This window comes from Eucalyptus grandis, chromosome 10, assembly GCF_016545825.1.
Source record: "Eucalyptus grandis isolate ANBG69807.140 chromosome 10, ASM1654582v1, whole genome shotgun sequence".
Taxonomy (NCBI): domain Eukaryota; kingdom Viridiplantae; phylum Streptophyta; class Magnoliopsida; order Myrtales; family Myrtaceae; genus Eucalyptus; species Eucalyptus grandis.
In genome coordinates this window covers 22,284,270-22,295,398 of record NC_052621.1, presented here as the reverse complement: position 1 = coordinate 22,295,398, position 11,129 = coordinate 22,284,270, and the positions used below count along the sequence as shown (strand labels likewise).

Here is an 11,129-nt window from a genome sequence, read left to right as displayed (position 1 = left end):
AGTGATTGTCGTGTCGTGATTCCTCTAGAAATAAAGTGGCGTGCAAAAGCTAAAATTTGCCAATCAATTATTGAGATTTATAGTTTTGTCGTCGAAGGGTTACATGAACTCAAGCAGCCGAGAAAACGACAAGAGAACTTTTTATTTTCCATATACAGGGCCAGCAACGTGATGTGCCAAAGGCAGGTTAGAGAGAGAGAACTCGAATATGACGTGACCAAAATCGACCCTTTTTTCCATGGTCACTCGATTAAGTTGGCATACATGAAATCATGAAATCAAGATAAGATATTCTAATCCTTGTAAACTTGATGACCTTGCAAGAAGTCGGCAGAGCAAAAGCAAAAACAGAGGACGAGTTAAAAGTTAAAAGCGATGATGTCGGGCAAATTGATATTCCACGTCGAAGCACTTCTCACTTGCGTCGCGTAAAGAAGCTTGGGGTCCTCCGTCCTCCCCACTTGCCCGACCCCGCTTGCCATTTCCATCTTCCTCCATCTTCCTCCGGTCTTCGCCCACCACCTGCGATCTTCAGTGGATCGACGGTGGATTCGCAGGCTCTTCCCCGGATGCACGTGCAGTCCTCGCCGCCTCCTCCACTGATTGATATGCCAACAGGGCAGCCGCCCGACAGGAATCTCGGCAGCTTCGGGTTTTCCTCGGCTCATGGTCTGTCGTCGATTCCTGCTCGATAGCCGCACGAAAGAGGTGGAATTCGCTTCTGGGTCTTGATTGCTTCCCTCAAAGGCAAGGTCTTTACCTTCCTCACCGGTCATCAAGAATTCAAGAAAACCCGGGGGTGTCGTTCTTGCTTCGGGTGGTGGCTTTTTCTCGGGATGTCTGGATTGGCGTCTTTCTTGAGCGTCGTCCTCTGCTGCGATTGACGTTTCTTGACTCTCTGCTGATTTGAAGCGATGGGTATGAAGAGGGTCGGGTCTTAGCGCATCATCCCAAAACACGTTTTTTGATGAGGTTTTTGTTTTGCAAGCTCCATTGCCCTCCTTTCGTATGCTTCTGCAAGCCCTCTTCTCACATCTACGCTCCCGAGCCGTTGAAATTGGAGGATGGCCCCCATGTCCCTCCGCCGGCAGTCTCGGTCGCTGATGGCTCTGATCAGTCGTGTGGAGCGACCGCTGAGGCCGGAGATGATGCGGCTTTAGATGAGAACGGCGGAGAGACTGTTAAAGTCGTCACCAAGAGCTGCCTCAAGAAGAAGAAGAAGGCGGGTTTCGAAGGACACTGTGCCGAGAAGAAGCAAGTGCAATGGGTGGACTTGTTAGGGAAGGAGCTTGCTGAGGTTAAGGAGTTCGAATCTAGGTGGGTAAATTTTTCTCTTTCTGCTTCCTCCTTGTTGATTGATTCCTTTGATCTTTTCGATTCTTTTGCATTTTATTTTCTGTAGAGTTCTATTCCTGACTATAGTCTGATGACATGAAATTGTATTGATTTTAGCTATGGTTTTGCTAATTTGATGGTCAGCTTGGTCTAGTGGTTGAGGAACATTTGGGGGAAAAGTGAATGAAATGTTGACATTGAGATTTAATGTTCTGCGAGAAAAGCCACATAGGATCACAGTCTATGGGACAGTAAAAGGTTCCGTATTTAGGCTCATCATTGGGCTTGAGTGTTTGGAGAATTTGTTCTGAGAAGTCTTTGTCTCCCCTGAACTGTCCCGCTGGTCTCAAATCGCTCTATCACCAGTAGATATTACAACCTGTTTGAATGCATATTGGGAGTGTCTGCTCTCATGTTAGGATTCGTTTTAGAAGCTTGCAATGTCCTTGCTTTTTAGTTGTCTATGGCGAAGCAAGAGCTGCAAAGTGTGGTGATTTTGGGTGCCAATGGGTGGGTGTGCCTTTGTTAAAAATCTACTTGATGTTAGAAAAAGAGGAATGATTGAGTTAGTCAATAGCAATGGAGAAAAATCCTTTCTGCTGTCTGACATAGGAGGCACATAAATTGCTCATGATTGTGAGAAAATTAAGGCCGAATAGAATTTGGACCTGCTGCAAAAAGTGGCATGATTGAGAATGAAAAGAACAGTTCAGCTTAGCACAATTGTTACTTCTCTAAGTATCACTAGTTGTCTGCTGGAAATTGAATGGACTGTGCAGGTGTGTAAGACAGCCAGCCTCATGGTTGAAAAGGAATGGCTAGTGTGATTTGCATCAGGAAATAGAGAAACTAATAGCAGAGAAAGTCAACTCTACTCTTGGACTTAGTGCATCTTTTTTGTCAAACCTTTTGATTTTGTCTAAAACCTATGAAACTATGTGTGGATAAATTAGCTGATCATGCTAGCACCGAAGGAGGTAGTTTGGTCCAGTATACCTTTATTTGGTTGATGCAAGCAGATAGATAAATAATACATTGTCTCAAATCAGAAGGGGCATGATTGACTTTCAGAAAATCATCAAGATATCGATTTGGTTTTGTCTTTTAAATACCGTGTGCTAGAGTGCAAGTTGATTAAAAACTTAAGCTGGATTTTCTATTATATCGAGTTGTCTGTGCAAGAATGAGCTGGCTATTTATTGCGGCTTCCTTCAGTTACGTGTGTGTAGGAGTAGTTTTGGAACATATGAATCCATGTGCCATGAGTTTTTCTGATTAACTCTTGAGTGAGAGGATAAGAACCATAATTTTTTAGATGAGAGCAGAAGTGCATCAACGTGACTGACAACATTTGTAGGCTTCAAGAGCTGGCTTTTCGAGGATTTCATTTACCCTTTTAATTGGAGAGAAGGGTTTCGAGAAATAAAATAACATGTTGACTATATTCTGTGTATGCAATGCGTGCATGCGCTGTGTGTGTATTTGTGTGCGTGCGCGTGTTGAGAGTTAATGTTGGATCTTTCAAATGGGTATTGCACCTCTGGTTCGGTTTTATAAGTTTGCCTGACTCTGCTTCTTTCTTTTTCCTTGTATGACAGTGAATTGGAAGAATATTATGGAGGTGATGGACAGAATCTCTGTGTCATTCTTTGAGACCTGTTCTGTCTCTGGCGCTTGTATGAAGCAACCATTCTGATGATGGGACGCTCGTAGATCGTCGTCGTACATCTCCCTTGAACTCTAGAAGACGTTTCTTCTTTCTGGAGTTGGTATCTGGAGAATCGTTAGGTCTCTCTATGTATAGATATTGCTGCTCTGTTCTCAATGCAAGACTCATTCCATACGATTTTTATTCAAATAAAAATGCGTCAGATATTCTTTTCTTGCTCCTTTTTTTTTTTTGTCTTTTTCGCATGGTCCCTCTCCCTCTCTCTCTCTCTCTCTCTCTGAGTAGCTTCGAGAAGAAATCGTTGAAACAATGGACATCCAAATTCAGGCTCACCTGATTATGCAAGAGACTCCAATCATGTTCACGTTAAATGTTACCCTTAACTATTCAACCAGTGGATTGTCATCATCAGAGAAGATTCACAAGGTTGATTTACCTTGTAACATGGCCACATCAAACCTGAGATTACATTCTATATTCAAATAAGGATCCGTTTGTCGAAAGAAAACTGTTTTTGGGAATCGTTATCTGAAATTCTGGTGTTTAGCTGATGGAAAAATCGATTTACGAAAAATAGTTTATGTGAACTAAAAATAACAAATTTAGATTGGGATAAAACAACTTCCCCTCTTGGTAAGCATGTCAAAAAGCATGTCAAAATGGGTCAACTTAAATGTGAAATTTGGGTTTAAGTGGGCTTTAAAATTAAAAGCCCTAAGAAGATGGATTTAAATGGATCTGTTATAAACCCATCTTCAATACATAGTTACACGTGTCAAAATGAGTTATAAACTCATGTCTTAATCCATATAAGATGGGAAAAATTATTATATGAGTTGGTTATATTTGGTAAATGAGTCATGAATGGGTTTATACATAATATGAGTGTTCAGTGGTCATAAATGGGTTCACAACTAACTCATATTCAATCTACATTTATGACTTCCTTTTCATTTTCTTTGGCCCTCACTTGATATCGTGCTCCACACTTTCATCTCAGTTTGTATAGGAGTTTTCCTAAATTTGGGTTAAATATAAAAGTGTTTTAGTTATATGAGTTGGGTTGGGCATGAGTCATTAAATTTACATTATATATAAATGAGTCAAAACGAGTTAAATATGTCTATTTGAGTTGGACTACTTTTGACTTAGCACAAACCTAATTTGGCCCACTCGTTTAATGCGTCTACCTACAATAAACGCACTTTGCCCCTCTTGAGTCTTGAAGCGTTCTCGCTTAGTCGCCCACTTCGCTCCTCTCTTCTCGCCTTTGCTCCCTATTAAATTCTAGCGATGGTGACATGCCGGTCTACATCCTTGTTGAGCTCTCTTCCTTCTCGGAGTCACTACCTATCTCCAGCGTCCCCGCTGTCCATCTCTGCTGGCCCTCCGAAAATTTCTGATCATTGAACTTTACTCCTTTTTAAATTTCTGGTCGTTGTTTTGGCTTGGTCAAATTTAGGGAGATTGATCTTTTGTTGGAGTAGACATAAGGGAACAGGTGAAGCGACGAGATAGACCGAGTGAGGGTGTCTCTTCTCTCCAACTTTTATTGCTATTGTTATGGATAATCTCGAGATACCAAAAAAAATTCCATAGAAAAAGGAATAGGTTGCAGACAAAGCGTATGTACATGGATGATGATGAATTTGGAGATGACCAAGTTGTGGGCTATTACTCAAGGGCTGCTGGTGGTGCAGCTTGCTGTTTGTAGGGGTTATTGTTGTTTGTCTCCATATTGAAGTATAATCACGATAGAACATTTTTACTTGCATTAATGATGATTTCAGAATGATCATTTCTTTGTAAATTAGATTTCTCTTCCTTGCTGTATATATTTATGTTTATGAGACTGATGAACGTTCATGCTCTGTCATTTGGGTAAGATCCTTCGTGTTTCCAATTGATCTTGTTCCTCTTTTCTATCCAATGCTGAATAATTTCTAGTGAATTCAAAGAATTTGGAATCATTTCTTGGAAGACCAATTGTCATATTTGGACCATTCTGATACATCGTCGAACACTAGTGTGAACCCTCTGCTTCAGATAAACCTGTTCTGACAGAGAAGAACAAGAACAAGAAAGTGGAAGATCCGAGTTTCCATCTGGCGCTTGGTTGATGACTATTGGGAAAATTAGGATCTTTTTCCACGAAGTATTTTATTTATTTTTTGCCTCAATAGCTGATTAGTGATCATATATTCTCTTTTCCTATTTGGTTTCTAATCAATTTTGGGAACCTCCGAATAGCGATCTTGGTGGGACATGAATTGGCCCTTTCTCAAGTCCTCGTCCCTTGATTGGTTCCACGTTTCAAGTATTTCAAAGTCAGTAAAAGAACACTTTAAGTGCCATAACTTTGCACAAAGGGCCTTAAGTGCCATAACTTATGAAAGGTATACTTAAGTGCCATATTCGAAGAAAAACGGATAACTTGAGCGCCACTCCGGCCAAAATACCGACGTGGCATTTTCCGGTGAACACGTTCAAAACGACGCCGTTTTGCACATTGACGTGGCCAAATAATGCAAAAACGGTGTCGTTTTGGGCTAACGTGATAAAATAAATAAATAAATAAATAAATTAAATTAAATTTAAAAAAATAAAAATTTAAAAATTAAATTTAGTTAAAATATTAAAAAAAATAATAATTTAAAAAAAAAAAAAAAAGGAAAGGGGGAGGTGGTGAAGGATTAGCCCTCGCCCGCGCCGTCCCGCCGCCGCTCGGAAGGGTTGGCGACGGCGGGGAGGGTCGGCCCGAGGTCATTGGGCCTTGGCCAAGGGCCGACGACCCGAGCCCCGCCTCAACGGGGGCGAGGGTTGCGGCCTTGCCCGCATCCGGCGAGGGTGGCCCTTGGCCCGCCGGGCGAGGGCCCCGAGCCCTTGCCGATTTGTGGCCGGTGGCGAGGGCTTGTAGCCCTCTTCGGATCGGGTGAGGGCTACGACCCTCACCTCGATCCGGGTGAGGGCTCGTGAGCCTCGCCACCGGTCGGCTAGGGTCGCCAGACCCTAGCTAGGGCCCGGCGACCTCGACCAACCCTCCTCGTCATCGCCGGCCCTTCCCGATGGCGGCGGGCGGGCGGTGGTGGCGGGCCGAGGGATCACCCGCCTCCCCACCTTTCCTTTATTTTATTTTATTTTATTTTATTTTATTTTATTTTAAATTTTTAAATTTTAAATATTTTAACTAAATATATTTTTAAATTATTAATTTTTAATATTTTAACTAAATTTATTTTTAAATTTAATTTAATTAATTTTTTATCACGTCACCCAAAACGACGTCGTTTTTGCATTATTTGGCCATGTTAGCATGTAAAACAGCGTCGTTTTGGGCTCGGTTCGCCGGAAAAATGCCATGTCGGCATTATGACCGGATTTGCACTCAAGTGATCCCATTTACTCCGATTTTGGCACTTAAGTATACCTTTTGTAACTTATGGCACTTAAGTGTCATTTTGTGCAAAGTTATGGCATTTGAGGGGTCCCGCACGTCTTTCAAAGTCATTATCAGAGTAAACTAGCGACATAGGGATTGAGAAACCAAAGTGTAGGAATCTAAAATTGCTAAAATTGTTATTAAATGGTAGATTTGACTATGTAAAATTATCATGGTCGTACCATTGGATGTGAATTGGAGGAAAATCTGAATTACCTCACGCCTAACTCAAGCAAAATTAACATATCAATGAATCTTAAGTTCTCGAGTTTGGGGAATGACTAGAATTCTTGAACTCGTGATCAATGAAGATCCATTATCCTTCGTCTGACCTTTTGACCGCCAAGTTCCCTCGCTCACTCGTTAGGCCGATACGATGAGTCATCCGTATCACATAAAGAGCTAAAAGTGGGTTAAATGAGTGGGTATGTACTTTCCAATGTTAGGTTAAACATGGATTTTCTTAGTAATATGAGTCGGGACGAGTATGAGTTGGATCGGGGTTGGTCGTGTATGAGTCAGTAAAATTACATTGTTCGTAAATGAGTTAAATGGGTTACCTTGGGTAAGAAAATTCTCGACTTGAATCCGCCCACTTGTTTGATAGACCTACCTACTAATGAGAAGGAAATCACTTTTCCTAAGTCATCAAATAAATAAAAACTAACAATTTTCTTTAAAATTGATTTTCATGGAAAATATTAAATTTTTAGTGAAACCAATCTAATAATACAATGATTCAAAGATTAGTTTCACTCCCCCAAAAAAAAAAAAAAAAAAAAAAAAGAGAAAAAAACCCTACGAGTTCTGACACTAGCCTACCTGCGTTTCCTATTTCGCAATATGATCATGATGGAAGGGTTCATCCTCCTCTTCAACAAAGGCAGCAAGTATTCCCAAATTTCGCTCATGGTCCAACTCGAAGGCCCCCTTATCGAGGATCCCTTTTGGGATTCGGTGCTTCACAAACTTGATCCAAAGCAAATGTTAAGAGGTTTCAGAGTTTGAAGTCTTAGACGAATAAGGAGGAGAAGGAAATATTGCGTCAACCTTGGCGAGAATCTGTAATTATCAAATTACTAGGTCGTATTGTTTGATGCAATTTATTTTGTAAAAAAATTTCGCAGATTTGGTCTCCAAAAGGAGCTATAGTTGTGATTGGTTTCGGTAATGATTTTTTCATTGAAAAATGTTCCCTGCCAGAGGATTATCAGTATGTGCTGGAAATCATTAAAGCTTCATCTCCGAATAACTCGACTTTAAATGGATTATGCACTTGTCTAATTTTTATTGAATGGGATCCTTTACTTTTTGCATGGATTAAACTAATTATGATGAGGCTTTTGAGGGCAATCCATGACTTGTTGATAGGGTGACTAGCTTGGTGGGTTTTCAATAAAATTATTATTGAGATTGACTCTAAAGCCATCATTACTTCCTAAAAAGTTACTTCATGTTTTATTAGGCGATAAGATAGAAATAGTAGATTTCCATAGTTAAAATTTTATATTCGACTTTAACCGTGACATTTAGGTTCTCGCTTAACAAAACCAAGCACCTTTGAGTACTAAGTTTGTCATCGTATTACGCCACTATCGCGCCACCTTGTCATGTCGCCTCTTAACGCCACCAACGGCCACCGCGTCCCGCCATGACACTGCCATGCCACCTGCTGTGCGACCGCCTCGAACCGAACTCGCAGGCCACCGAGCACCCTCCGGACTTCAGCCGCTCCCCCATGGGCTTACCACAAGACTGGAATCACTTGGCCCCGAGAGAGACCACGCCCATGAAGAGCCCAAACAGTCAGCCCTAGTCACAATCGCTTCTCCCTTAAACGGACAGCACATTCCTTGCGCTGTCAAAAGGGCAAATAAGAATCAGCACAGGCCAAGACACGTTCTGCACCAGGCGTCCCCTCCTCATGTTGCCATCAAATGGAAAATTTGACCAAGAAATTACAGAGGGCGGTGAAGACTGAAGACCTAGCATAAAAAGATCGGCCCTTCACTGAAGTTGCATTCAACTGCCGACGCGACATCATTGTCTTCTTCTTCTTCGTTTTTCATTAGAATGTCCACCGTTCCGCCGCGCCAAAGCCGTTCAGCTCAGCCAGCAGCTCACGTAGTCCCTCCGTTGCCCGTGTTGTTGCCTCGAAGCGTCTCGGGCAGCCAAAGGACAGCACCAAATTCGGGACCTTTCCGAGACCTTCCTGAGCCGCACAACCACATCGCTTAGGACTCGAGCAACTGATTTACTGCCTGTTTATGCTACGTAGGTTAGCTTCTGTACATCGAGGTTGATTTCCTCGAGTTTTAATCACCTCGATCGATTTCGTGCTTAATTATGTTTGTCGACGGTTTCGGGATATACGTGTAGACACATTGCTTAGGCTTTGGCTTTGGCTTGATTAAGAAGAAACAATAAAGGCGATTAATTTGACTAAATTAAATTAATATTTTTCTTTTGATGACTCGGGAACTGCTGTACAGCCGGCGACGTAAACCCGAGACGACGCTAGCACGGGGACCCACCTCTCACGACGTTGCACTTAAGTCGCGCAAATGCGACCGCGATAAATCAATAAGTTGATATCTACTAAACAAAAGAAATGTTCAATTCTTTATGAACTTGAAAGGTACAGCTCACCGTATTTTACGGGTCAGCTATATTTGTAGGTGTTCATACAGTTAGACCTCTTCTAAACCTCGCCCTCAAGTCAATTCGATGATTGCCTGGGAATAAACATGTTCAAACCAGGCCTCTCAGCATCAGCATACCAATGCGTGGAAGACATATAATTCAACAACCACAGAAGTAAGCATTCCGTCATCCCTGAAGCTTTTCACGTTTAAATTTACCAAAACATCGCTTATCTTTTGGTTCTATCTTTTAGTTGTTTTCGTTCCTCGTGTTTTGAATTGAAATTTCCTAGAGCTTTTTCTTCCCGTTAAGGTTTTGTTTGTTTCATGAAATAATTAGTAAATGACAAATATTTTCATTATCGATAATAATTTACATAGAAATATTTTTATTAACAATAAAGATATTTTTCGCTCATTCATTTTTGTGAACAATACAAATATTCATTTTTAGGGAACTATTTCCCAAATAATTTATTTTCCATGAAACAAACACATTTTCTTCTGGATTGGAAAGATCCACTACTTCCATAAGTGCGCCGGCTGCTCATCAATGAATTATTAAGTAAGAAAAAGATTATCTTCTACATTGGAAAGATCCACTACTATTGATAAGCAGGCCGCCTGCTAATCAATGAATTATTAAGTAAGAAAAAGATTATCTTCTACATTGAAAAGATCCACTGCTTTCATAAGCAGGAGGCCTGCTCATCAATGAATTATTAAGTAAGAAAAAGATTATCTTCTGCATTGGAAAGCGGGCCGCCTGTTTATCAATGAATTATTACGTAAGAAACGCGTGAATTAAGGAGACTGTAGTTTGAGCATAAAAGCGGACGTTCCTTTCATATTATGTAAAGGTCCCCAGTAGATGTAGGTGTGCACTTCTATGGTAAGGCTCCCCGTCATCTCAAATTGATGAATAAGCCCAGTCTATCTATATAAGGCCTCATAGACGAATATAATATATATATAACGAAGCCTTTCCACATGTCTCGCCTTTGCGTTGGTATAAGTCAAAGTTTTGTTGGCGTAAGCCCAAAAAGTCTTTAACAACAGTTCAAGAGACATCTGCCGACGGTGTTTGTCCGTCAGGAGCTGTTATTTTCTTTTCTTTTCTTTCCTTTTTATATTACATTGGAATTGCACCTTGTTTGTTCACGTTGGGCTCTTGGAGCTGTAAAGGTGGTAGGAAGAGAAAATGTCATGGCCTTTCTGGAATTCTAATACTGAAATTGCAGTGTTTTTGTTCGCATGCATCAAGCTTGTGATTTGAACTGAGAAGTCACTATTACAACATGAGTTGAATATTGCTTTACCTCTGGGTTGTGATTTTGCTCATTTTGGACATTGAATATGGATAGGATATTCTGAATATGGATAGGATATTCTAAGTTAGCACTGACAAATCAACACATGGCACTTACCTATATAGGTTTCTAATAAAGTTACAATTTTGGTCCTTATACTTTTAAGAATGGAATGGTTCATTTTAGTTCAGGTACTTTATTTAGTTATAAATCTTATTTGGTTATAAATCTAGTCATCAAATTGTAAGTTCATTTCTTTCGTCCCATCTTGATCAGAAATTTTTATAAAAATGTCAATCTGAAACAATTATTAATTGTGATTTATAAATTTTACTGTTGATGGCCTCATTAAAATTAATTCCGTCATATGCAATAATCTTGCATCCAAGTTTTCAATATAGATCAACATAGAGGTATCTAGAACTACTTTTAGACAAAAAAAGAAGATTTTAAAATAATTTAACCACAGATTTAACTTGTTATTTATAGATAAATTATTTGACAAAGTTCATAAGAAACATTCAAATTATAGCATCATCAACATCTCCATATCATATCGATTGTAAAGACTTGCATATGATGACATTTGTCTTGATAAGACTTTCAATTAGATTAGGCACACTTGTAATTGTCGGGTTTTTTTTTTTTTGGGCTGAAACCTTTATCTCTTTTTGGCTTTTTGCTCTTCTTTTTAAGATTTTATTCTCAAAATTTTGGAAAATATTGTTGGACTT

General features: G+C 40.2%; 1 protein-coding gene across 1 annotated transcript; it reads left to right on the top strand.

The window, feature by feature from the left end:
• Positions 1-350: 350 nt before the first annotated feature.
• On the top strand, positions 351-3,225 carry LOC104422279. The gene is made up of 2 exons (XM_010034552.3): positions 351-1,317; positions 2,934-3,225. The coding sequence occupies exons 1-2, from the start codon at positions 968-970 to the stop codon at positions 2,986-2,988; spliced, it is 405 nt and encodes a 134-aa protein (XP_010032854.2). The 5' UTR covers positions 351-967; the 3' UTR covers positions 2,989-3,225.
• The last annotated feature ends 7,904 nt before the right edge of the window (positions 3,226-11,129 follow it).

Excerpts from the sequence above, each read along its gene's own strand:
- LOC104422279 (XM_010034552.3), top strand. The coding sequence starts at position 968 with ATGAGGTTTTTGTTTTGCAAGCTCCATTGCCCTCCTTTCGTATGCTTC. Across the intron at positions 1,318-2,933 it reads GTTAAGGAGTTCGAATCTAG|TGAATTGGAAGAATATTATG; the intron begins GTGGGTAAATTT and ends CTTGTATGACAG.